We start from the raw sequence: 25,643 nt of genomic DNA on the forward strand, positions 1-25,643 counted from the left end.
CTGGGCCTGGCCCTGCACCGTGGTCCCCTCCTCCTCATCCTCCCCATCTCGCTCGGCACCCCCCCTGGTCGGAAGACGGCTCGAGAAAAGGGCGGCATTTGAAAAAGTGACAGCCGACGGCGCGATGCCCTGCCCTGCCCTGTTACCTCTCACTTTTTACAGACACTCTTGGTATAAACGCCGGGCGTCCTGCTGTTTGCGTTGGGTGCGAGCTGATGCGTCCTGCAGTTCCTGATCCCGTACCTTCTGCCCACCCCTGCCGCTTCCCACCCGAAGAGGCGAGAGACGAGCAGAGAAAGTCGAACGAGCGAGCGAGAAGAGTCACCGAGAGAGACTGAAAGCGGGTGACAAAGATTCCCAGACTTGCCGTGTTTCTCTCGAGACAGTGGTTCCATCGCGGCCTTTCTCTTCGTCACGGCCCCGGAGTTCAGTTTCGGTCATACGACTCTGCATATTGCCCTCTTTTTTGCTTCCCTGATTTGTCTTATTGAGTTCCCTCCACACACACTCGGCCCCCCTTTCTCACCCCCCTCCTCTTCAATATGAGCATCCCATATAGGCGCCTCGACTCGTCGAAGCGCGAAGTCCGCCTGCTGGAGATCAACTCGGCTCGCAACATCAACGACCCGGTCGAGTGCAGGCTGGTGACAGTCCGACTGACCGACGAGCCCGAGTTCATCGCGCTGTCGTCGCTGTACGGCGATGCCAACGAGACGGAGCGCATCTACATCTCGGGCCAGCCCGTCAGCATCACCACCCACCTGGCGGCGGCCATCAAGAACATCCGCGCCGTCTTCTACCCGACCGTCTCGCGGCGGTTCCAGCGCACGCCGGCCCGGCGCCCGCACGGCGCGCCGCGATGGCTGCGCCAGCTCTTTGGCGTCAGCGGCACGCAGCGCGGCGAGCTCGAGGCGCGCGCCCTGCGCGTCTGGGTCGACCTCGTGTGCATCAACCAGGTCGACGAGGTGGAGCGCCAGCGCCAGACGCTCGACATGCGCCTCATCTACAAGTCGGCCGAGCTGGTCATCGGCTGGCTGGGCGACAAGGCCGAGCACACCGACGTGGCCATGATGACGCTGGCCGAGATTGAGGACGCCATGCCCGCCCGCTGGGGCGACCCGGGTGACCGCGAGGAGCATCCCGAGGACTACTCGCCCACGCACCGCTGGGCCCAGTCCATCACGCACATCTGGGCGCCCGGCCCGGGCGGCGAGATCCCCTTCATGATGCCGCACTGGGTCGGCTGCAACGACTTCATGACGCGCCAGTACTTCCAGCGGCGTTGGATCCTCGAGGAGATTGCCCTGGCGCGCTTCCCGACCTTCCTCATCGGCGACGTGATTGTGCCGTGGAAGCAGGTGCTTCGCCTCAACAGAATGATGGAGGAGTTCAAGTACCATCCCTCAACTGTGTTTCCAAAGGTACAGACAATTCAGAGCCTTCTCTTCCGCTTACTTATACGAACAAACATGCTAACTCTCTTGCAGGAGCTCAGCGCCATGATTGCTGAATTGCCCCTGGAGACGGCCCACAAGCTCCTGGACGAGTTTGCCAGGAGGGAGGCCCTCGAGGAGGCTCGCATCCTCAAGGAGACGGGCAAGAGCAGAGCCACGTCGTCTACACGATCTAATGATTAAGCTCTCTCTCTCGCCTCACAGAGGAGCAACAACTCACACACTCATTATTTTTTACACTCCTACATTCATAACTTCACAGACACACACAAAAGGGACACACGGCAGTTATTTTGTGGTGAACGGGAAACGGCGGCGTCAAGCGGGTCAATTCAACAAAGTTGGCATTTCACGGGTTTGGTGTGAAAGGGCATGACGGGATATACAAGGTTGACTTAAAGCGCGATGAGGATACCCCATAAAGACTTTTTTTTGGTTCATTCGTTTTTCATTTGTTCTTTTTGACTTTAAACCCTGATAATGTTTTTGTCTTGCGCTTGGCTTATTTTGCTGTGTTTCTTCTTTCGATTCTTTCTCTTCTTTGTGAGACTTTTGTTCTCTGCATCATCAGATTCGCGGAGCTTTTCCCATCTCGAGAGATTGTGCAAGCTATATGTATGCCTTTTGACAACGAGACATTTCCTTCTGTTTTTATTTTCTTCAGATGAGCCGGAACCATATTATAGAGCGATACCTTGAATACTGAGTACTAAAAGATACCTACAACTATATCATCCTACTTGTACAAGGCTTCATGCAAAAGATGGGGTGGAGTTAAGTGCCGAGAGGTAGCATCAGTCCTACATCAGGCAGCCACGACAATATGGTCCCAACGTTAGGTACCGAGCGTTGCATCTGGTGCGACCGGAGATGCTGCACAATGATTTGCAGCAAGGCAATGAGACCTTACGTTTTTGGAATGTGTCAGTGCCGGGCGACATCGTGGACTACCCGGTATCGAGTCTTTGAAGTAGTAGTAGACTGTGCTATGCCAGCAAAATGATTCTACTGTCCACAATCATATTGCCATGCTACGAAACGAAAGAAGAAGATTAGCTGATCATAGCTCTGGTTGTCGTCAATGTTTTTTCGAGTCTCATCGTGCGCAGTTAAAGAACGATCATCGCGTCTTGACAACTTTGTGTCGACTTGAATCAAATTTCACGGACTTCGACGTCGACACCCTGACATCGATCCATCACAGAATGTCATTCAACGCCCAATCTCACTCTTGGATGCCTTCGTATTGACTAATATCAGTTACCAAACGTCATCCGCCTTCTCCGCAATTCCATTTCTTCTAGAATGACTGGGCCTCGGCTTGCCCCTCAAAAACGCACAGCCATCGCTAGAGGAAAAAAGACGAAGCGGTGAAAAAGCACGTTTCTTGAATCCCTCTGCTGGTACCGAGCAAGATAGGAGAAAGATGATCGCGTGGGAAACTAGTTGCTTCTTAGCAGCAGCAAAGAAACGTCCAGGGGGCGTCCCTCTATCCAAAGTACCTGCATGTGTCTCTCCAGTACCACGCGAGGTAGCCATCGTGAACCGACCCCCTGCATGTCCCAAAATCCCATCCAGAAAAGCCACTACGCCGGCTAATGGGCAGAGATGGAGTCGGTCCACTACGCGTAAGTGATCCGCTTGTCTGTGTGTGTGTGTTGTCTGTGTGCGTCCAGGAGCTCACCGACACTTTTCCAGTATAAAAGACCCTATCAATGTCCACTTGCAGGAAAACCTCTTGTCTGTTGTTAGGCCCGTGGCAAAATGCACCAGTGGCCACAGCATCAGCAGCGTGCATACATTATCCGGCTGGTGCGAGGTTCTATTCATCCAGACGGGCGTTGATTGAGATGCAAGACCACAAGCGGAGCTTCGAATGAAGACCCATGGAGAGAGAGTGTGAGAAGAAAGATGCCCCTGTGGCGAGAAATGAGAGGCTAGAATTGGAATTATCATACCGCAACTCTGATGCACGATTGCGCGCCGGATGCAACTTGCTGGATCTGCATCCCGCCCTTTCCGGTCCTTTGTGTTGGCCGTCCGGGTTGCTGAACGCTTGATTCCTCTTTTTCCTGTCGTTGTTGGCTCTGCAGAATGGTCTTGAGTCGAACGATACTTGCATGCGCGAGATTGCAGTACTGTAAAGCAGAGCGGTGCGTGATGCCTGCATGTCACCTCATGTGGGTGACATTCAGCACCGGTTGAAACATGTTGTTGGACGTTGTCAATGAGGGTACAGTATGAGCCATCATTTTCACTTCTGCAATTGAACCGAATGAGCAGCTCTGACACGCTCTGCTTGATCTTTAAATAGTAAAGTGATGGCAACTGAGAGGATTATGTGGGGATCTTGTTGCACTTCATCTCAGTCTCGCAGCCTTTGGTGTGAGTTGTAGAGAAGAAGAGAAGAAGAGCGATGGCTGCGCTTGTGATTGAATTGAAGAGAAGGATGAGTCCGTAAAGAACAGACGAAATACAACACTCTGTCGATAACGCGAGACAGCATGCATTGCATGTATGATTCTGCGTGTCTCATCGAACAAATACGTAAGTCCTTCTGCGTCGAACGGGATCAGGGGAAATGGTGTGGGGTTGCCATTGATGAGCAGTATACTAGTAGAAATTATTCAGTTTATATGGAGTGGAAGCGCGTCAACTTTTTGACGAAGAGATGATGCTTTTTGGATCGTGCTCTTAATCACTTACATCCGGTATTGATTGCGGTGCTTCTCCAGACTCAAATACATACCAAAAGACGGGCATATCGCGGACTGCTCCACCAAGCCATTGGAGTTAAAGCAGGCGAGAAAATGATTCTAAACAACAAGTTTGTCTCTCAGTTATACCGGTTTCACTCCATGGTCCATTGCATTGACAGTTGACGCTGCCGAGATATAGATTGATAAGATACATCTCCAATCATGAGCCACACCTTCACGCTGAGTACCTTACCTTACCTAGGTACGAAACATGAATACAGAGTACATGTATACTACCGCCTGTCGACTCCCAATCTAAGACATGCATTAGAGACGCCGCCAATTCTCCTCCGGAGTTTCACAAGCACAAGCGCCCGGGAGCGGAATCCGCGGCCTGAAACCTGTCCAACCGGAGCTTCATGAATTCTCTCTTCTCCGGCTCCCGTCTACTAATTTCGGTGCCAATATTTGAAGCTTAAAAATTCCCCGGATCGCCGCCCATCCGCATCAGCTGAGGCCGGCGCAGCCTCTCGGCCCCGCCGTATTCGTAATCGGACTCCGCGTAAATATACACCATATAACGAACGCCAGCACCGGACCGGACGTAAAATTAGTACAATGATGGCAGAGACGATAGAGCAATAAGTGATTCTCTCTGAAGGGGAAACCACCTGAAAAGTCTCATCATCATCATCCAGAGTGGCCTGAGAACACCCTGACCCGTGCATCTACATAGGTAGCCTCTCGCGAAAGATGGCCCCGGCAAACACCAAGCCCAAGTACGAGTTTGGCGGCCCGTAAGTTCACCAACAGCATCAATAGCGCGTCTTAACAGGAAGAAACCGTGCTCCTAACGCGCCCTCTAGGCCAGGCACCGCCGCCATTGTCTTTGGCCTACCAGTGCTGCTCTACTTCTTCTACTTCACCTGCAACGACGTCGCCGGCTGTCCCGCGCCAGCTCTTCTCGAGCCTCGCTCGCTCTCGCTGTCAGAGCTGAAGAGCCAGATACCCTGGCCTGAGGATGGCATTTGGGTGTTTGCTAGCTGGGAGGCCAGCGGCTGGTTGACGGGCTACTATCTGCTCAGCCTGGTGCTGTACCGGGTGCTCCCTGGACAGGAGCTGTACGGCACGAAGCTGAGGGAATCTGGCCGACCTCTCAAGTATAAGCTCAACGGTAAGTAAGGACCATTGATCGAGGAGATCAATTGCTGATAGCTCATAGCCTTCTCTTCTACCCTCGTCCAGCTAGCTGCGTGCGCCATCGGAACGTATCTATACGGCGCTGACTTTGCCCTCTGGACCTTCATCGACAAGAATTACCTGCAGCTATACACGGCCAATCTCATCCTCTCCTACGTTATTTCTGTGTTTGTGTACATACGAAGCTTCAGCGCCAAGCCAGGCAACAGCGAACTGAGGGAGCTCGCCCAAGGAGGCCACACGGGCAACATCATGTACGATTTCTTTATCGGTCGCGAACTGAACCCTCGCATCACCCTCCCGTTTTTCGGCGAGATTGATCTCAAGGTTTGGCTCGAAATGCGGCCCGGCCTGACTGGTTGGATCCTGCTTGATCTCGCCTTTGTAGCAAAGCAATACCGCAACTACGGATACGTGTCCGACAGCATCCTCTTTGTTACTGCTGTGCAGACATACTACGTTCTTGAAGGCCAATATGCCGAAGCTGGTGTCCTCGGCATGATGGACACCATCACCGATGGCTTAGGCTTCATGCTTACCTTTGGCGACATCGTCTGGGTACCCTTCCTGTACTCCACCCAGACACGCTACCTCTCCGTCTACCCCCTTCAACTGGGTTGGACAGGAATCAGCATCGTGTCGGCTGTATTCGCCATAGGAGTCTACATCTTCCGCGCCTCCAACTCCCAGAAACGCATCTTCCGCGCGCAGCCCGACCACCCCAGCGTCAAAGACATGCCCTACATCCAAACCAAGCGAGGAACCCGTCTTCTCGCCGGCGGCTGGTGGGGAGCATCGCGCCACATCAATTACTTTGGCGACTGGCTGCAGGCCTCGCCCTTCAGTCTTCCCACCGGCGTGGCGGGCTACCTGATTCTTCCGGCTGGCAGTGTTGCTTCCGCCGGAGCAGGCGTGGCAACGATGCTGGACGGCCGGGAGGTGGTTCAGGGAGCGGCGAGGGGTTGGGGCATGGTGTACACGTATTTCTACGTTGTGTACTTTGCCTCGCTGTTGATACATCGCGAGAGAAGGGACGACGCTGCCTGTGCGGAAAAGTATGGTGAGGACTGGGACAAGTACAAGAAGGCTGTCAGGTGGAGGATCTTGCCGGGTATCTACTAGACCAAATCTCATGTCGGAAAGGCAAAGAAGTGGTACTTACCGCAAGCAATACATGGATTGGCATGAATAAGAACGTCTGGGTTCCTGCTTGTGAAGATGAGAGTAAGTCTGGAAGCCTTGTCTCTCAATCGGCGCCCAGGTTCCGTCCTTCTCTCCTCCTGGCTTCAAACCTTTTTTGGCCGCTCTATACCACATATAGGCTGGCATTATGTGGCTTAATCACTAAAGACCGCTTGGGCAGCGTTCTTCTCTTATGCTTTGAGGCGAACATCCGTAGTATAGAGTATAATCAGCGCGACTCAAGTTGACTAACCCTCTCCGCTAGAAACCCAAACTGCCATACGCTTATCACCTCTAGGAAGCATGGCTGACTTCATGAGAATATATAGGACATTTCCCCCCCCCCCCCCCCCCAATGCTCTAAGTATTTTTTATTATTCTTTCTCGTCACTCATAACCTGGCATTCCGCACGTACAACGCACGACAAAGCACAGCTACCGCTGCCAAAATGGCTTCTTTACCACTCGAGCTTTCCAACAATTACCTGCTTGATAATCTCAAGCAAGACATCGAAAGCCTACTGAGTCATGTCAAATCCGCCTCTTGGGAGTTTCTCGTGTTGGTCACCATTATACTCTGGGCGGGCATCCAACGAAGACTCCTCGTGCATTTGACGGCAACATTGTCCAGAAGAAGATGGAACGATGTGACCCGTGGATACGAGGACCCAACCATCTGGTATTCGGAGCATGACTACCGTCCATCGGAGAGAGGCCGCGAAGATTCAGAGTACCTCCACTGTATCCTGCTGTATGTGAGCATGTACATCGGCTTTTTTGATGCCGCCGGTGTACCCGCCAAGACGCTCTTGACCGGATTAGCCATCAGCTCTGTTCCGCTCTTTCTACCCTTTCGATTCTACCTCGAGTGGCCTCTGGTATCGAAGACTCTTCTCATGTGGTGGGCAAAAGTCACCCTTGCAGAAACCGTTTCATGGACGGGAAGTATGATACTCCCCTCTGTTTACATGGTTGCTCTGGAACTGACAAAGCCTGTTGCCTTCAGACGCCCTTTCCTTGGCTTTCTCAATCTCGAGCATGTGCCAATTCCTGGAAGACTTTGCCCAACTCTCAGCACGAAGGCTTGAGGCCCCAGAACAGCCGCACCCTAACATTCTGGCGGCCACTTGGAAGCTATCGTTCCCAAAGCTGAAGGACACTCTGCCCAGGGTGTGGAGAGACTGGTTCTTGGAAAGTGTCTTGAATTAACAAAGCCATCAATGATAGTATACGCATATCAGATCATATGCATGCAGAAGATTGGATGTTCACTTCTCTGTACCGCCAGTGGGCCAGAGTGATGCGACAGGAAGGCGATCACGAAGACGATGTTCAAGTACATGACGTTAGACTGAATGAGCTACACTAGATGCAAGTGTATTGAAGAAAACATACATGATTTACAGGCTCAGTTTTCGGTATTTTCGCTGATGGACCCGAGAAAAAGAGTCAAAAGCCTCGCATCTGAATTGTCAACCCCTTGAATCGCATTTCATTCCTTGTCTCTCTCCTCTCGCTTACCGACTTCTTTCGCCGCTCTCTGTTCGCCCTAAAGTGTATAATAAGAAACTTGAACGCTACAGAAGAAGACTCAAGCGACAAAAGCCGCAGAATGTGGCGTGTAATCGGCGCAGCTTGCCTTGGCTCTAGCTCTCTGCTAGAAAGCTAAATCATCATATTCTTATGGCTTTGTAGAAGTGTGTCTGCTTTGACTGTATATATATAGTACGCCTCCCCTCAAACCAGATAATGTCCCTCCACCCCCCCTTTCTCATCATCACTGCTCATTCATGGGCCCTCTACAAATCCATATACACCAGAGTCATAGCTACCGCCGTCAGTCAAGATGTCTTCCGCGATGAATTACACCGCATTTGACACCGCTTCAACGCTCGATCTACCAGAATGTGCCGGACTCGACGATTTTAAGCAAACTGTTTCGATTCTGCTGGCTCTCGTCTGCTCTGGCTCTGTTGGCCTTATCTGGATGGTCAGCAGTCTGATGTGGGCGGCCATGCAACGTAAAATCCTTCTACATTTGACAGCCCCATGGGCCGGGATGGGGTGGAACTTGGAGTCTCGGAGATATGAATCTCGGATCCGCGGGCTAGCATCACTCTTTGAGGATGAGATTCTCAGAGACATCGCTTCTTATGCCTGGTACTGTCTGCTTCACCTGGTCATGTACCTTGATTTTGTCAAGAGCGATATACCTCTTGGATCACCGACTCAGCAAGCAATCATTATTTGCTTGATCCCAGTTGCTATACCCTACAGATTCTACCTTGAGTGGCCGGTCCTCACAAAGGGACTCATCCTATGGTGGGCACAGATCTGGCTTCGGCACATATTCTGGTCCTTCTCAGGTATGATAATTTCCCTATCTAGCTAACAAGTATCGAGCTAACATAATTCCTCTCCTAAAGAGGCCGTCACCCTCCTTAGCGAATTCTTTACCTTAAGATGTATCTATCTCTTGTTAGTATACTCTTTGGAAATTCTGGGAGATCAATTGGTGGAAGAAGTGTCCGAAATCCAGTAGTATCCCAATATGCTTGCAGAGGCTTGGAGAAGGGCAACGCCGCACATAAAGGAGTGGTTCTCTCTGCTCTGGGAGGCCATGTTTTGGAATTAGAATAGAACTAATTGAATCAGTATGGGTTTATGCAGTTCATAAACTCTGCTTATAGATATACCTTCAGATTCTGGCATCTCAAATCCCTTTCCATCGGAATGGCTTAGAAAGCTGAGAGCCAAGGCAGAGCTTTCCTATACTTCTTTACGCCTCCATTCATACTGCATATCACTATGTCACTAATAACTCTAAAATTATTATTTATTTCTAAATATGTATATATATATCTATTATATATATATAAATATATCTTTGGATAGAAAGCGATCCTGCCAGAGTATCGCGGCCATATCGACTCATCTTGAGCCATTGCCCTACTCATACCTTAGGGTTGTCAAGTTAAAGTGAGACCTTTGGTCATACGAATTCAGTTTACATTCGCCTCCAGTTTCTCTGCCAGGGCACTCACCTCTAGCTACCACGTCTCTCCAGGCGGAAGTATCTTGATCCAAAATAGGGTACATATGACTGGAAATTTGAAACTTCGCTATGATTCAGGAGATTGGCCGGCTGACCTTAGCAGCGTCCTGCAAATGCAACGGGGAAGACACTGGATCGTTTGTCCACTCCACAGAACGTTTCCGCTCATCTTCTCGCCGTAGGTACTGAGTGCGCTGACGTATCTTGGCACGCAACATGAGGGAACCCCAAAATTAACCGAATATAGCTCAGAAATGTAAACAGTGTGATTGTTAAAGCCACAAACTTCTCAGGTGTAGTCGTAGGCAGAATGTCTTCCAAGTATATCCACGTGTGTTCAAAGATGGACCGGACCAAAATTTCCCTATACTCAGTAGTGCCCTGCTGTCACGATAAGGCACCGAGCCTCGTTTTCAAAGTTTACGCCTCCTTTTCGCCTTGAACTCTACCTTTCTGGTGGGATTCCTCGCAGCAGCATTTGTTGGGAAACCTTGATCACAGACGCCTATATAAACCATCAGCATGTCCATCCTTCAGTCTCACAGACATACACTCAGTTTCCGCGTTATAAGACCACTCGAAGTCACCACACGCAAACATATTCTGCGTTGACCCGGTCTTATAACTCACCGGAAATTTTTACAACAAAATGCAACGAGACGCCATGGCCCGACAGACTCCCGGCCAGATCGAGTGGCTTCTTCCGTCCCAGGAGTTCGGAGGCATCCTGCCCAAGCCTAAAGCTTGGCCGGCAAACCCCGAGCTCGTCCCGAGAGAGTTTGTCGTCCCACAGAATGTGGTAAGTCCTTTTGCCTGAGACACATTCCCGTCTACGACGGACATTAACAAGTTTCCAATGTAGGTGTCGACAGAGCCATGCCGCGCCACAGACTCCAAAGCCGGCATCCTGAAGCTCCCCATGGAGCTCCTCGTCGAAGTCTTCCGCGCCGGGACAAACGAGGACGGCATCTGTCTGGCCTTGACCTGCAAGGCACTTCTCTTCGCTTCGACGCTGGCCGTCAAGCACCGACCAACCCTGCCCGCGTCCAACCGGACGTCCCTTCGGCACTTCGAGACGGCAACCCGTTTCGATGACCCCGCCCATCGCTCGCGGAGGACAATGATTGACTTCCTCCTCCGCATCCCACCCCTTGGGCCGGGACGAAGGGTGTCGCCAACGACCAGCTTGTGCCGGGACTGTCTTCGCTACCGGCCGACAGTCCCGAGCTGGTGGGCTGACAAGGGCAAGCCGTGTCCCGAAAAGTCGGCGACCATGGCGAGAGCTTGGGAGGTTGTTGTCGAGCACTGGCGCTGCAGGCGGATGCTTCAGTGCCCTGAGTGCTGGGCTTCAAGCCACCAGGCGGTTGCGGGTTTCGAGGCATCCCCAGCTTGGCCTGCTGGTACGGGCGCTTTGGAGAGCCTCATCTATACGAGGCCTCTCTTTGGATACGATTAGCGTTGGCAGATGGTCGAGTGCGGCGATGTCTGTGCTTTTTGGTTCACTTGAAGGCTGGGGAGAGAAGTCTGGTTTTGGAAAGAATAAGATGTATACGGCGATGGATACCCAGGGCAATAGTTTGGACTATGGAGTCTGTAGTTGTAGCAAACGTTATGATACCCCTTGGACACAGACTGTTCAATATACATGCAAATTCTATGCATATCACACCTTGACTCGTACAGTAAATCAAGAGCAGTAGAACAAGTGAATAATTTACAGATCATGACAAGAGGGTATAGATAAAAGGGTACCTCAGTAAGCACATGAAATGCGCAGTCTCTGGGTTGACAATCCAGAAAAGAGAGGCTACCCTTGAGTGAAGCATCGTGAGTCCGTGACCACAGGCAAACCATTGCTGACATCTGCACAGCACCTGGAACCGGAACGCCAAGCGCCGAAACCAACCAGGAAACATTTGAGTAAAATGCTTGTATTGCTCTTGTCAATTTGAGCACAAGACACGCCGAATCGAGCAACGCAAAGTCGCCCAATGCAGAAGGCAGATTGATGCGGGGGGGCGTGGTCCAGCTCGGAAGCATCGCGAACCACCGCCTCCCTGCATATTGGGCATTAGAATTGGCTGAGTAAACGTGGTAGAAATAAGCCTTGTATTATACATGCCCGCATCGTCTTTTACAAGCATATCGACGCCAGGGCCAAGACCGAGGCTGAGCAGATCATCACCAGCCCAAGTCCCCCCCGACAGCCCGAAACCTGAAGCACTGGCGCGTTTAGAAGTCTCCGACGTCGAGATGTTGACATTTGATCTCGGACTAAACAAAGCCTCCCCCCTGACTCGAGCCGTGCCGGACAATCATTGTTGCTGCTCCGCGACGGTGAAACGGCCGTTGGACGGGCATCGTCAAACAGGGGCGATTTCAGCTCTGAAACCCGGCGGGTGTTTCCAGAGCTGGGCCCTGCCGCTGTCTGTCTGTCTGTGCTGCTGCGGGTGCGACGCTGAGAGGGGACATGACTGGCAGAAAAGAGAAGGAGACTCGACAATGATGAAGAAAATGGTGGTGGCAGCGGTTCAGGATTACAGTTGGGAATGGTAGTAGTGGTAGACACATGTAAGTGTGAAGCAGGACGGGAGTCGACATTGCCGGGCGACTGTTGAGGCTGCTGTCATCAGATAGATATCTGTGGTTCGTCGGCTGCGCATTGACACGGCCCAGATTGGCAATTCTACATCTCAGGTATTCGACCTTCAGTGTTGATTCAATAACTCTTGCATGTCCATCATCAGCGCCATCGCGTGTCTCCAGATCAAGACCATCCTTACCTCACTTACAGACAGTCTAAACAATCAATCTCGCCGCGCTCACCAAACGAAACAACTCTGCGTCTAATCCAACCTCTCTTTTGTTTCCTTTACACCTCAAAGCATCCCTCATCCACATGCAAATAAAAAGAATGCCACTATCCCCAAAACCGACCCCCGTCCCGACCGCCCCAAAACCTCAAGCGCATGAACTTGGACCCCCTCGTCGCAGAAATATGCGCAGAACATAAACACCACCATAAAAGACACCAAAGGGAACAGGCTTCCCGAATACACCACACACCCCTGTCCTCTCTCTCTTTCTCCTCCCCCACAACCTTTTTTCGGGTCCCTCCGTCAAGCGCATACTTGTAGTCGACCCGGATGATGCGTATCAAACAGCGCCTCGTTTCGGGAATCTCGCCCCTTGTTTGGAGCGCCGCGATGAATCTCTCCGCCTCCGTCGTGGCTTCTCCTTCGCCCGGCACTCGGTCGGGGAGAGCAGTTGAGACGGAGCGAATTGAGGTAGTAAGGTAGTTTCAAGAAACAGCATAGACAACATGAAGCATGAAACCCTCTCCTTCCGCTGCGTATAAGTAGAGTTGCGATCCCGCCCTATAGTCAGTCCCTTCTCCCTTCTCCATCACCACCAACAAACCCATCTTTCCTTCCAATCCTTCTCAAGGCCTGGCGCCACTTTCCTTCTCGTTTACTTTCGTTCTCTGCAGAATCAAAGACCTGGTGTCGCTTGAATCTACTCTTTCTCAAAACAACTGTCATTAACACTTGTCTCTTCTTCTTCATCACGATCCACTCTCTTTTTCAATAAACAAATAGGAACAACCACCACAACACCGCCAACATGGTTCGTCTGTCTGTTGCCGCTATTCTTGCTTGTAAGTCCGAACCACATCTTCTTCACCACCCCTGCAAAGGATTGTCTAACAGCTCTGTTTAGGCTCCCTCTCCGTCTACGCCCTCGGCGACCCGGCTGGAGCCAAGAACGTCGGAAATGGCAACGGAGGCCAGTTTGTACGTCATCTCTTCACCCGATCCATCGTGTTCAAACTCGTCGAATAACTAACCACGACTCCAGATCGGTGGCCAGTGTCTCTCTAGCAAGGACTGTGCTTCGACCTGCTGCGCCTTCATCAGCGGTGGCGGTGTCTGCTCTGTAAGTTTCTTTATCACTACCGACTACAGTCTCTGTCTCTCGGGCTGACACGTAGATCCAAAGGGTATCGGTGCTCAGTTCCAGGCCGGAAAGTCTGGCTGCGGCTTCGGTGACGGCGGTGCTCCTCCTGCCCAGACCACCCCCAGCGCGAGCAACAACGCCAACACCGGCAGTACCAGCGGAACCTCGGCCAACGTTCCCGCTGGCTTCAACACCGCCGTCGGTGACCCGGCCGGCGCCAAGAACCTCGGCAACGGTGCGGGCCAACAGTTCATCACCGGAGTCTGCCTGAGCGACGCCGACTGTGCCTCCGGCTGCTGTGCCGGCCTCAACGGCGGTGCCGTCTGCTCCGGCGTCGGGGCCCAGTTCCAGAACGGCAAGACTGGCTGCGGCTTCCCCAGCACTTCCTCTCCATCTGGCGCTGCCGCTGCCGCTCCGGCTCCGGCTGCGACTCCTGCTGCGGCTCCTGCGCAGGGCAGCAACAACGCCGCCGTCAGCGCTCCCGCCGGCTTCAACACCGCTGTTGGTGACCCAGCTGGCGTCAAGAACCTCGGAAACGGTGCGGGCCAGCAGTTCATCACCGGAATCTGCCTCAGCGACGCCGACTGCGCTTCCGGCTGCTGCGCCGCTCTCAACGGCGGAGCTGTCTGCTCTGGTGTTGGTGCCCAGTTCCAGAACGGAAAGACTGGCTGCGGCTTCTCTGCCAAGAAGCGAAGCGTTCCGGCCCCTCGTGTTGCTCGAAGCTTCCGTGCTTAAGCAATTGATGAAGTTGGGTGGCTTTACAAAGTGGTGGACTGGGGTTGAGACAAAATGATAGCTTTTATCTATATTTTTATTGTACGATAGGCTTAATAGACACCGGCTATGACTCCTGCTCAACCTTTTCATGGTGAATCTATATGCTAAATAAGAGCCGAGAGAAAGGAGCTGACTGCAAAGATGCTTAATGCTCACTCCTAACTTGTAGTCAGTACTGCAACTCTGTGGCATTTTCCGTCTTCATCGATTGGCATCAACTTACTTCAAAAACTCTTCGCTGTAAGGACCCTCCCCCGTCGCCTTCTGAATCATCATGACAAAATGGCTTCGGCAGCTGTACAGCTTGAAGCTGCTGACAAGCCCCTCCTCATCAAAGGTGGCAACCAGCGTCTCGGGGAACCGATCCAGGACCTGACCATGGACGTTGTACCGGTTCTCCATCTCGACAAAGACGCGCTTGCCGTCCTCGCTGACGCTCTGGGAGATGACGTCGCGCTCCTCGAGGAACTGGTCCTTGAGGATGTCGCGGAGGTGCTCGATGATGTTGGCGCGGTCGACGGCGGGCTCCTTGGCCTCGCGCATGGAGCGGAGGTAGACCTTGCAGGAGGGGGAGAAGAAGGACGCAAAGGCCTCGAGGTCCTTGGCGGAGGAGTCGGGGCGGAGGCGCGTGTAGGCGGAGTAGATTTCGTTGATGGTTTCGATGGGCTTGGTTGGTGCCATTTTTGGAAATTGGGAGAGCTGCTTGTGAGAAATTTGCAAGGCGAAAGTTGAGGGGTTGAGATTGGGGGGGGCTTGAAGTTTGAGGTTTGGTGGCGTTGGGTGAGTTAGCGATGGAAGTTAGTGTTGATGGTGTTTGAGTTGCTTTGGGTTGTTTGGATGGACGACGTTGTTGTTACGGCTCACGGCGTTATATATTCGGATTGTTCGACTTGATGAAACTACATCTTCCGTCTGACGATATAGTGAATCTCAAAATAGATAGGCAAAGGACTTCGGAACACTATCTTCGCCGAGATCTCATCCAATCCAGATCCATCCATTAGATAATGTACAGTCATCCTCATCATTGGAATCACTTGCAAGATCATCACGATAGTCCGCATCTTCCCATTACGGATGCTCTTACAAGGGTACACAGTACACGTATCCTAATGCAAGGCAACTTTTCCCGAGATGCACCTCATAGACATGGTCATGTATGCAACCTTAACCCATTTCCATGTGTTTCTTCAATGCAACCTCGTTTATATAAAGTCCTTGTGCAGCCCCCGATCCCAGCACGATGCAAGGGCCGGCGGGTGCTTATCAAAGAATTTGAAATGCAGATCGTGCGCTAATAAGCCGTTCGGAGATATTAACACCGTTTTGTGCAAAACGGAGGATTGGATGATCTACGAAACTCCGCTTACGAGAGTTGTAAGTACTTGCAGCAGGATGACTGTCGAGGTCTGGACACAGTCTGTTGTTGTATTGGGAGTTTGTTGCTCTCATCGCACTTGGCATGGAAGGGATTGTGAAGACCTGTGTATCATGGAGACATTAACATAGCAACTGCAAGAATGTGCGAGCGATATGACGAAGCACGCGTCACGCCTACCGCCATCGTGCAACAAACTCGTCCCTCTTCTCACTTCTCCAGTCCCTCCGTTGGCCCTCGACAAGCGCCAGCCTGTCTTTTGCGCCCTCCACCTCTGCCGCCAACACGGTGATGGAGCCTGAGATCTCCGGGTCGACCAGATTCGGCTCGTTAAACGAACTCTCTGCCAACACGCTGTCCCTCACCAGCTGAATAGCAAGCCGAGTGTCGTTGAGCTGCGCCAGAGCGCCCATCTCAAACGCCTCCTGCGCGCCGCGAGCAATCTCCTCATACTTGTTCCATCGCTCGTCGAGAATTTTGGACAAGGCCACAATCTGCGCCCTTCCATCCGTCTCTTCGGACACCGACGACGGCACCGACAGATTGTACATGAGGGTGTCGAGCGGCGGCTCGTTGGCAATGTCAGACGACCTGCGGCGGTGCTGAGAGCCCACGGTGTTGGAGCGCTTCCGCGGGGTGCCCGACTTGCTGGGCGAGCTGGGAAAGATGGAAACCGGCGCGGACGATGACGACGACGACTGCTTCACGGGCGGTGGGATGTCAACGGCCACCTCGGCCTTGGCGGTGGTGATGAGTGCGGCGGCGGCGGCTTGGTGTGACAGATGAGTCTCGATGCGTCCTTGGATTCGATCGAGGCGACCCATCAGATAGTCGAGGCATTGGTCAATCTAGACTGCGTCAGCGTTTCATTCAAACAATAGATAGCTAGCATAGGTCCTCACGTATGCCAAGGCATTGGACGTGCGCATTGCACTCTGGCCCCCTTCTGTGGACACCGTTGTGAGCGCCGGCTCAAGGTACTGGTGTTCCACAGACAGCTGGGCGACGGAGAGAATCTCCGAGTGCAGCGACTCGACCTCTGCTTCAAGTGCCTTGACCTCGTCATCGGTTGAAGGCTTGACCCGGCCTGATCGCTCAGCCTCCACGAGTGTTTCCATGTACGTGGTGTCCAGCTTCGCGCGGATGGTCTGCACCGTAATCTTGACAAGACTGCAGCTCCGCGGTTAGCAAACAGAGATGAACATGGGGACGCAGGCAGCTAACCGCGAGCAGATTTCACGCAGCCTGTCAAGCTTGGACGTCTCGTCCGGATCTGGCTGCTCCAGCTCCCAGCCCAGCTTCTGCAGGTTGGCGAGCAGCTTGTCATCGGCCCGGAATATCTCGCCCAGGGTGCCGTTGAGATTGGAGCCGGCCTGGGCGCCCTGCTCCTCGAGGTCGGAGATGCGAAAGGCAAGGCTCTGCGAAGCTGCTTCTACCTAAGGTGGCGATGGGGCACGTCAGCGAGTCTGCAAACCGATCTGTACAGCAGTCCGGCCACGTTACCTCGGCGGCAACCCGCTGCCGTTCCGACTCGGACTTGCTCTGCCTGTCCAGGTCGAGATCCCGCCGCCGGGCCTCGTTTTCAGCGCGCTTCCTGACGAGGCGCGAGAGGGCATCCTGCTGCTGGCGGAGGGTCTCGCTCTGTTTGGTGATGCTCTCGGTAGACCTCCTCAGCTCCTCGACGGCGGCCTTGATGTCGTCCTCGGTGACGCTCTGCACCTCGGACAGGTCATGGAGGTTGGCCAGGATGTCGACCTGGCCATTCCTGTCGAGCGCCGAGTATCTGAGCGACGGACAGCTTAGCACTGATTCCTTCCCTAGCAGCGGGATGCCTCCGTACTCACATTGCCAGCTCATCAGGGGTCAGGAGGTTGTCCGTCGTGAGATGCAAACTCGCCCACTCGGCCAATGCGGCGCCGTAGTGGTCGTGGCGGAGATGCTGTTGCACCTCGTCCCTGCGGACCTGGACGCCGTACGTGCGGGCGGCCTTGAGCAGGAGGGCCTCGGCATGCACCCTGGCCTCGAGGTCCATTCTGAGCCTGTGGTTGAGCGAGGTGGCGTTTCCAGAACGGTCGTACAGGAGCTGCGAGGTGAGGGGGAGCTGGACGTTGGCTGTGCTGCCCACCTTGAGCCGCCCTGTGCTGATGATTCACGGGAGTCTGCAGGGCGCACACGGGGCTGTAGATTGTTTCTTGCTTCTGTAAATCTCCTCTCGTGGGTGATGGGACAGCTCACAAGGGCGTGATGCGCGGAGCAAGAACAGAGCAGAGGTGATGGTCGAGCAGGCTGAGGAGCGGTGCAGCCCCTGGTAACCTTGCACCGACAGAGACGCGAGAAGGCCAATTCGTATTCGGATAGCTAGGCGATGGTCGTTGGAGTCAGTAGCCGCAGCATTGGATTTCCTCAAGATCAATCGACTGCAGAGTGTTCTCAGTTGCTGTGGTGTTTGTACCCAACATGAAGAATCTCGGGTTGCACCAGCTGGAGCTGTTGGGTCTCAATCCCCGTGCAGCTTCAGCCCCAAGCAGCAGCCCCTGTAAAGCCACAGCGATCCCCTGTAGGTGCCGCCTGACAGCTTGCTCGGCATCCAATGACAAAGACCCGCCGTCTGTGCCGAGCCGCATCGACGGGCATGCAATTGATCAACAATCGGTGTCTTCCATTTAATTAATCTATCTCGATGCAATCCAATCTATCGCCATGTCAGGGCATCTGTTCAAGTAGCCGCGATCAAACGCGCACAAAGATGGCAAACAAAGGGCAGTGCATTTCACCGCATCGAGCCGGCGCTGCAGCCATCGTAAAACCCCTGGCAGATCAAAGAGACCACCCGTCCACAGCTTGAAGAATACGGCAGACAAGAGCAGGTACTGCAGTCTACAGCATCATTACATGAGCTGTGCATTCTCTGGGCTCGCCGTCTTGTTTCCCTGTCCTCGTCCAACGTCTCGCAGCGCCGATGCTGTGGCCCAGGAAGCTCTGCGCGACTCTGTGCGGCACGACAGTATCTGGCTGCCATACCTACAAAGAAGGGCAATCTTATATCTGCAGCCATGATGCTCCAGCCGCCAGACTAAGGGTGTTATATCGACGACTTAAACAGGATCCGTGGCTGACGGATCGCCCCGACGGCAATGGAGTTTGCCTGCCAGCTTTCCCTGAGATCGGGATCCCTAAATTACTGCGTGTGCATGTCCCTGCAAGCAGATGACGATGCTGTCGAGCCGCTCTCGTGCTTCTGCGCCATGTGCCACGGCATCTCCACGGGAGCAACGGTGCCGCCGTGAGGGTTGAGATGGTCTAACCGCTCGCACATGCTGTCCTCTCCCCTATGCCCTCCTTGCTGCGTCCATCTCTGCATGGCGGGCGAGCACTTCCCTCGATAGCTAGAGCTTTCCAAGCAAACAAATTGAAGCCACCAGCCTCACGTCTGTTTGCCGGCTAGAAGCCATCGAACGCCCGCCTCGCCGCATAGAAAGATGTAGAAGAGCGTCCATCCGTAAGCCCGCAGCTGGTCAAGCATTGGGCGGAGGCAATGACCGCATCCGCGGAGGACCAAGTCTCCGGACGTGGCACACATGTCTCAACCCTCGGCCGCCTACATGGAAGCCCGCCGTCGACTGTACCGGACTGCAGACAGCCATGCTCGTCTCGTCCTTCTCTGCCCACGGCTCGTCTTTTCATCTGACGCCTCTCTCCACGCAGCAACCCTGGCGGAATCAGGGCCGGCGGCCGACGACTGGACGCAGCTGCAATAACGACGGACCCTCGAGCACCGGCCCCAGCATCCGGCCTCAGTCGGAGCCGTGACTGACTTGACGCCGCGCGGAGCTGCGTGACAAGGGCAAGCCAAGGTCCAGGTACAGGTTCAAGGCCAGGTCCTCCAAACATTCTCGCTGGCCATGTGCCGCCACGGTGATGCTGTGACCCAGGCGATGCACCGGTACCTGGCCTCCTTGTACCTTCTATACGTCACCCAGACTCTCTTCCTCACCTTAACCAGACCGCGACGGCTTCCATTCACCATTGCGTCGTCGCCGGCCATGGACGTCCTGTAGCACAATGTATCCTTGTATCAAATGCCAACCAAAGACACTTTGAGCTGAACTCGGAAGTCGCCCCGTCTTGACCGCCTGCCATCAGCTGGCGAGAGTCGAGCTGCCCACCCTGACAGCTGGCCGCTGAAACAAAAACAAAGTGAGAGCCAAGTCAGGGCGAAACGGCTGATCAACTTCTCTCCGGACTCGGCCACAAGAAGGTCAAAATAGGAAAAAGGAAGCTTGAGCACATGAACGCTGATCCGCACCCTCGGAATCTCGTGGTGCCGCCGTCTCGCATCCTCTCACACGCCGAGAGCAGCACAGTCACAGCCACAGCCAGAGCTCCCCGAATCCAGCACCTCAAATGGCCGCCTCCGACGCCGGCATCTGGAAACTCCGCTGGGAGACGGCCGTTGCTGAGGGCGCGGGATACCTGCTGGCTGCCATCGTCTGCCTGGCCAGCGAGCTGCTGATCTGGGGCCTGAGCAGGACGCTGGCCACCGCGAGACTCGAGTTCTTCTCGACCATTGTCGGCATGGCGCTGGTTTTTGCCCTGAGCACCGCCTGCTGGGTGGTGTGGAAGAGGAGGATGGACGACTTCTACCGGAGGTGGCTCAAAGCAAGGGTTCGTGACGCCCAATTGGTGATGGCCCCCTATGGGCTGTGCTGTTTGCCCCGGTTTGGCTGTTGATGTTTGCCCATGCTGATTCACGGGGGCTGTATACAGGTCGACTTCATCAATGCTCACCTCGGGGCGGGCTTCGCCATCCCCATGATCATGCTAGACCAGGATGAGATGCTCAACGGCGGGGAGATTGGGCGGGTAATTGGCTCATTCAGTAAGTAGATCCAGAGCTGGGGTGATGGATGAGCCTTGACAATGAGTGGACGAACGGTATCAGATGCTAACTACTTCTCCTTCTACTCCAGTTGCGACCAATATTGTCTCTTGGGTGGCAGTATTCCTCCTCTCCGTGGCGACTATAGGTGGAGTCACGAAACTAACCTCGCAGTCGCCCCCAAAGCAAGGCTCCGTCAGCTCGGAGAAGGGCATTGCGCCCTCGTCGTCTGATGATGGCTCTAGTTCGGCCGAATTTGAGGACGATGCTCAAGCACAACAAGCGACAGGCAGTCAGGATGGCCTCTTGCTTGCGACTTCCAGGATTTTGGACACTGAAAAGCAACTCGAAAGCACCGCCCCAGTCCAGGGACTTTCAAATACCAGCGAACAGGCTGAAACTTCTTGCACCTACGTCGACGAGTCTTCAACATGGAGCTTCTTCTCGCGACACTTTCCGATTCTGCTATCGCTAGCGCTCATATTCACCGTCGGTATACCCCTTACCATCACCATGCACGAGGAGCGTCTTTTCGATGGCTTCACCCTGTGGTTCATGTGGATATCCTCGGTCCGAGCCCAGAGGGCCTTCAAGCACTCTCAGATATGCACCTTTTCAGCCCCCCTGAAGCGAGGTCTAGCAACGTTGATGAATCCGGTCCTACTAACCACGCTGCTCATGACGGGATACACACGAGCCAAGGCTTCTGTTCTAGGGCCTGGTGGACTCGCCAGGACGCTGCAAAGGTTCAGCGGAGGCACACCTCTCTACGCACTCTGGACGGCTGCCGTCAGCGGCAATCAAGTACCCTCGAACCCCACCAGTTGGTTTGGCGCTGGTGATGCTGCCCTCTCCATACTCGAATGCGGCATCCTCGTATGGGGGTTCAAGCTATCAGAATGCCGCCGCCAAATCTTCAGCCTGACCGGCCTGTTCGCCATCCTTCTCTGCACCGCAGCCGCCGCGGCAAATGTCTTTCTTTCAGTGCTCGCCAGCCGCGCCATGGGCTTGCACATTACCGAGGCGCTCAGCTTCGCCGCCCGCAGCACAACTCTTGCCCTAGCGAAGCCCGCCACGGAGGCCATTGGGGGAAACAGCCCCGTGAACGCGATGCTCGTGGTGAGTAACGGCATACTGGGACAGCTTGTGTACCCCTTTATCCTGGACAAACTGGGTGTGAGCAAGGGCGACAACGAGGACGACAGGGACGATGAGACAGGCATTGCAGAAAGTCAGCAGACGGTAACAACAAACGCATCTATGTTCATCGAAGCACCTTCAAGTAGCAACAGCCACTCCAGCTCGTCTAGCACTAACACCTCCATGCCCATCTCATGGCACCAAAGCACCTCCACCACTGACAGCCCCGTCACCGTCGCCGCGGGCATCGCCATCGGCATCAACGGCGCCGCGATGGGCGTCTCATACCTCTACGAAACGCGAAGCCGGGCAGCGCCCTACGCAGCGCTCTCCATGGTGGTCTTTGGAGTCATGACGGTGGTGTTTACGACAGTGGAGCCGTTCAAGGGGACGCTCATCAGCCTAGCAAGTCGATGACGATTGGGGAGCAACCACTGACACTCGTTTATTTCCTGCTTTTGACGAATTGCTACGACTTTGTTCAGGATACCATTTCACTCTGGCGCTTTTAGGAGAGGATGGTGGGTGGACGGGTGGGCATAGACGCGGGAAAGGACTATTGTCAGAGAACTGTGGGAGGCGATCTGATTTTCTAGATGTTTGGCATAGTCTGCATTTCTGAGCATGTACCTGCGTTACGTTACGGGGCGGTTGATGGTCATTGCGATTTACGCTTTACACGAAAAAGAATGTACGATAGACAGATGGGAGAAAATGGAACAGACTGTGGATATGGAGTGGATGACGATGAGATTTTCAGCTGGATGTATGGGGTGTCAGGCAAGTTGAGGAATGCGGGGAGTATTTGCTTGACGCAAGATGGTTGCAGCAGGTAGCTCAGCTGTAACATAGAGGTCATTCCAGCTGCGGTGCATTGTCAGGGGTGTCTTGCATGAGGTGAATGTCTTTGGTTTGTCTCACTCCATGCGGAAAGGATGTAGCGCCTATGTGATTCTGCTGGCCACGCTGTTTGAAGCTGCCTTGTTGCTCTCGGTGAGCTGTTTGGGGACAAGGATTGAAAATCATGACTTGTCGAGTTTTCATTATCTCTTTCTGCTTTCCTGCTTGTTCTTAAATCCTGGTATAATACAGTACACCTCGCCGCTCGCACGACATCCATCCAACCACAGTAACCAAACCTACTCCAACCTATTCACCCCAGCCGTCAGCAAAACACCACCAAGCAAAACATCCAAGCAAAAGGAAATGCTCACCTCTCAATCAAGTGCAGCCCACTCGCCGTCGAGACGACGTCGCTCAGCTCGCCGACCTTGAGCGTAAACGCCACGTCCTCAAACTCCTTTTGCATCTCGCCGCGCCCAAAGTAGCCCAGGTCGCCGCGCTTGCGGGCCGACGAGCAGTCGGACTCGGTGGGCGCGAGGTCGCCGAGGGAGGCGGCGCCGGAGCGGATCGTCTTTTCGTGCTCCTTGATGATTTTCATGGCTTCTTCCTTGGTGCGTGTGATTTCGGCCTATTTTCATTCCGAAATTCGTCAGTCAGCATTCTTTCTCCATTCTTTCGCTGTTTCTGTGTGTTTCGCCCTTTTTTGGATCCTTCCCCCCATCTTTTTGCTCTGTCTTCCTTGGGGATATCTCGATGGGAGGAGGAAGGGGCTTTCGGAGGGAAGCAGTCATCGTACCTCACGCCAACTGCTCGGCCGACGGCTCTCGCGATGCTTGACCAGCAGGTGTGCGGCGCGGATCTTGCCCTCGGGGACGCCCGGCACGGCGCCGGGCCTGGAGCTGGCGCTGTGGTGGGCGGCCATGTAGAGCTTGAGCTTGTCGCTGTCGGTGCCGGCGGGGGGTTCCCAGCGCGAGGTGCGGTCGACGGAGTTGAAGTAGTAGGGGAGGTTCTTGGAGTTGGAGTGGCGAACCTCCCAGCCGGGGGGGAGACCGGTTTCAGCCTGGAGAGTGAAAGTGCGAGATTGTGTTAGCTGCCGGGGGAACTGCTGTATGTAGATGGTGATTTTGGGGAAGTATAGAGGCATGACTGGATGGGAGATGGCTGTGGATGAGACTGTTTGGGGGGAGAAGAGCACGCACCATTGCGTCTGGTTCTGTCGCTTTGTTTCTAGCGATTGAGTTTTGTAGTTGTGGTGTATGTATGAAAGTATGTCGTCCGTGATGGGAGAGAGAGAGTCGTTTCGAGGTGGAGTTGGAACAACAACAGAGGACGGGTTGATGGAGCTTTTTCAATGGCGCGGAGCCAATAGGATAGATGATGAAAGTGTGCGGGGGAGCGAGCCTAAAAGAGACGACACCAGCTTCTTTGACGACCGGAGCAGTGAAGAAGCGCGGGCGGTTTCGCAGGCAGTGATGCTATGTCATGTCCCTGTACATCTACCTTATTACTGTGATTACTACAGTATGTAGCAAGGTATTGAAGGAATCAGCTATTCTAATAAACTAATCAACCAAAACAAGGCAGATTCATTACGTGTTTGCCGTCTGTGCCTTGAACTGCGACACGGCCACGAGCAATTCCCATTTGATGTCCTTGATCAATGTAACCAGAAGAGCAGTGTGACCCTGATGACGTTGAAAAGGGCCTGGAAAAGTGGCGCTAGGCCGTGGTTGGCGCCTTTTTTAGCGGGCTGGGGGGATTTGAATCACGGCCAGGCGGGAGTGGTTTTTGACTTGGGACCGCTTCTAGGGGCTTCTGGGGGATCACGGGATGGGACCGGAGGGGGGTCACGATGGGAATGGCGATCGAGGCTTGCGCAGGAGGAGATTTAGGGGCAAGTCACTGTGATATTATGTGTGATGTTATGTGTGATCCGTTGTGTAGATGGAGCTGAGATTCACGATGAGGCCGTAAAGCCATCTGGAGGGCATCCGCTGTTCCGCATCATTTGATTTTCTCACGTCTTCGAGTTATCGACTGCAGTAAGCAATTGCTCGTTGCCTCACCATACAGGGCCCGTATTGACGCTTTCGAGTCATGACAGTCACGGGACACCTCAGATCCCAAAGTATCTCCTCTCGTGAGCACAGCGACTCGGCTCCAGCAGGGCTCGCAGTCTGCAATCGGTGACCGCAGCCGAGCCACGGGCCAAGCACACAGGCAGCATTTGGGTCTGACAAAGCTGCCCGCTGATGGATGATGGACAGTCATACAGACGGACAGGCTCATAAGGCCTGCATAGGTAGGTAGTTTAGCTGGCTTGGCCGTAAGTGCTGGCGAGGCTCGCAGATTGTCACTGCAGGAACGTGAAGTACATTGTAATTTCATGTCTTGCTCAAGACAGCTAAGGTAGGTCCCAAGCGGACACATTAGGTTCAAATGCTGTACCAACCATTCAGACATTCACGTCGCATTGCCACTATTGATCCATTGACTTGATCCTGTTTGTAATCTCAGCATCAACTGTTGACCAAAAGGCTGAAGTCTTCTAGGCGAGGAGGAAGCGCCATCTCACGAATGCAGCCGATACGGATCTATAGCGGATCTCTGATCATACCAACAAGATGCCTGTGATAACTTGAGCACATATTTGATGGGACACGTACTCATACGCTCTAGAAAGAAAGTGCCTAGCATACTACAAAGTACGTCCACACGTTTCTCAGGCTATTTGCACCCCATGATTGATGCCTAGAGCTGTGATGGAGCGCAATCATGGCGTGCGTTCAGGGTAAGGAGATTCGCGAGAGAAGCGCCGCAGAGGACATGAGCATCGTGACTGGAAGGCCGAGAATTACGGAACAAAGCTCCTTATGTGGCGCATCCTGAAGCTGGTCTTGGGCTTATTTGGGCTAGGTATTATATGATAAGGTTCAATGCTTGGCCATACACGCGATGCTCTAGAGGAGGCGTTTTATAAACGTGCCTCACGGTCCGTCTGCGAATCGTCTTGCTGCTCTGCCGGCAGTGCCACCACTATCTATCTAGCAGCTAGAAGCCCCAAACTTTCTCAGTAGTA

At 53.7% G+C, this 25,643-nt stretch overlaps 10 protein-coding genes across 10 annotated transcripts; 7 read left to right on the plus strand and 3 right to left on the minus strand.

Annotated features, from left to right (window-relative positions):
- Positions 1 to 542: 542 nt before the first annotated feature.
- BBK36DRAFT_1159256 (hypothetical protein) lies at positions 543 to 1,637 on the plus strand (the record flags this gene model as incomplete). The annotated part of the gene is made up of 2 exons (XM_024894180.1): positions 543 to 1,421; positions 1,488 to 1,637. 2 exons carry the CDS (start codon positions 543 to 545, stop codon positions 1,635 to 1,637), a joined length of 1,029 nt encoding a protein of 342 aa, XP_024749527.1.
- Positions 1,638 to 4,605: 2,968 nt separating this feature from the next.
- On the plus strand, positions 4,606 to 6,479 carry BBK36DRAFT_1135334 (C-14 sterol reductase). The gene is made up of 4 exons (XM_024892609.1): positions 4,606 to 4,711; positions 4,836 to 4,950; positions 5,020 to 5,324; positions 5,367 to 6,479. The coding sequence occupies exons 2-4, from the start codon at positions 4,907 to 4,909 to the stop codon at positions 6,473 to 6,475; spliced, it is 1,458 nt and encodes a 485-aa protein (XP_024749528.1). The 5' UTR covers positions 4,606 to 4,711; positions 4,836 to 4,906; the 3' UTR covers positions 6,476 to 6,479.
- Positions 6,480 to 6,984: 505 nt separating this feature from the next.
- Positions 6,985 to 7,744, plus strand: BBK36DRAFT_1159258 (hypothetical protein; the record flags this gene model as incomplete). Its single annotated transcript, XM_024894181.1, has 2 exons — positions 6,985 to 7,480; positions 7,542 to 7,744. 2 exons carry the CDS (start codon positions 6,985 to 6,987, stop codon positions 7,742 to 7,744), a joined length of 699 nt encoding a protein of 232 aa, XP_024749529.1.
- Positions 7,745 to 8,486: 742 nt separating this feature from the next.
- On the plus strand, positions 8,487 to 8,909 carry BBK36DRAFT_1099342 (hypothetical protein; the record flags this gene model as incomplete). Its single annotated transcript, XM_024889136.1, has 1 exon — positions 8,487 to 8,909. A coding segment is annotated over one exon (423 nt), but the record flags the coding sequence as incomplete, so codon positions are not given.
- Positions 8,910 to 10,254: 1,345 nt separating this feature from the next.
- On the plus strand, positions 10,255 to 11,046 carry BBK36DRAFT_1159259 (hypothetical protein; the record flags this gene model as incomplete). Its single annotated transcript, XM_024894182.1, has 2 exons — positions 10,255 to 10,389; positions 10,453 to 11,046. The coding sequence occupies 2 exons, from the start codon at positions 10,255 to 10,257 to the stop codon at positions 11,044 to 11,046; spliced, it is 729 nt and encodes a 242-aa protein (XP_024749531.1).
- Positions 11,047 to 13,197: 2,151 nt separating this feature from the next.
- BBK36DRAFT_1200346 (hypothetical protein) lies at positions 13,198 to 14,325 on the plus strand. Its single transcript, XM_024897129.1, has 4 exons — positions 13,198 to 13,248; positions 13,311 to 13,384; positions 13,449 to 13,526; positions 13,590 to 14,325. Exons 1-4 carry the CDS (start codon positions 13,215 to 13,217, stop codon positions 14,280 to 14,282), a joined length of 879 nt encoding a protein of 292 aa, XP_024749532.1. The 5' UTR covers positions 13,198 to 13,214; the 3' UTR covers positions 14,283 to 14,325.
- A 144-nt stretch (positions 14,326 to 14,469) lies between these two features.
- BBK36DRAFT_4467 (hypothetical protein) lies at positions 14,470 to 15,005 on the minus strand (the record flags this gene model as incomplete). The annotated part of the gene is made up of 2 exons (XM_024898082.1): positions 14,470 to 14,482; positions 14,548 to 15,005. 2 exons carry the CDS (start codon positions 15,003 to 15,005, stop codon positions 14,470 to 14,472), a joined length of 471 nt encoding a protein of 156 aa, XP_024749533.1.
- Positions 15,006 to 15,507: 502 nt separating this feature from the next.
- On the minus strand, positions 15,508 to 18,179 carry BBK36DRAFT_1135335 (hypothetical protein). Its single transcript, XM_024892610.1, has 8 exons — positions 18,134 to 18,179; positions 17,979 to 18,011; positions 17,547 to 17,941; positions 17,206 to 17,485; positions 16,927 to 17,138; positions 16,605 to 16,872; positions 15,877 to 16,550; positions 15,508 to 15,533 (listed from the first exon to the last, which is right to left on the minus strand). Exons 3-7 carry the CDS (start codon positions 17,732 to 17,734, stop codon positions 15,879 to 15,881), a joined length of 1,620 nt encoding a protein of 539 aa, XP_024749534.1. The 5' UTR covers positions 17,735 to 17,941; positions 17,979 to 18,011; positions 18,134 to 18,179; the 3' UTR covers positions 15,508 to 15,533; positions 15,877 to 15,878.
- Positions 18,180 to 20,106: 1,927 nt separating this feature from the next.
- BBK36DRAFT_1168835 (hypothetical protein) lies at positions 20,107 to 22,138 on the plus strand (the record flags this gene model as incomplete). Its single annotated transcript, XM_024895235.1, has 4 exons — positions 20,107 to 20,367; positions 20,470 to 20,581; positions 20,673 to 21,885; positions 21,928 to 22,138. 4 exons carry the CDS (start codon positions 20,107 to 20,109, stop codon positions 22,136 to 22,138), a joined length of 1,797 nt encoding a protein of 598 aa, XP_024749535.1.
- A 793-nt stretch (positions 22,139 to 22,931) lies between these two features.
- On the minus strand, positions 22,932 to 23,766 carry BBK36DRAFT_1141079 (rotamase-domain-containing protein; the record flags this gene model as incomplete). The annotated part of the gene is made up of 3 exons (XM_024893423.1): positions 22,932 to 23,192; positions 23,361 to 23,624; positions 23,764 to 23,766. The coding sequence occupies 3 exons, from the start codon at positions 23,764 to 23,766 to the stop codon at positions 22,932 to 22,934; spliced, it is 528 nt and encodes a 175-aa protein (XP_024749536.1).
- Between the last annotated feature and the right edge of the window lie 1,877 nt (positions 23,767 to 25,643).

Source organism: Trichoderma citrinoviride (assembly GCF_003025115.1).
Source record: "Trichoderma citrinoviride strain TUCIM 6016 unplaced genomic scaffold BBK36scaffold_7, whole genome shotgun sequence".
Taxonomy (NCBI): Eukaryota; Fungi; Ascomycota; class Sordariomycetes; order Hypocreales; family Hypocreaceae; genus Trichoderma; species Trichoderma citrinoviride.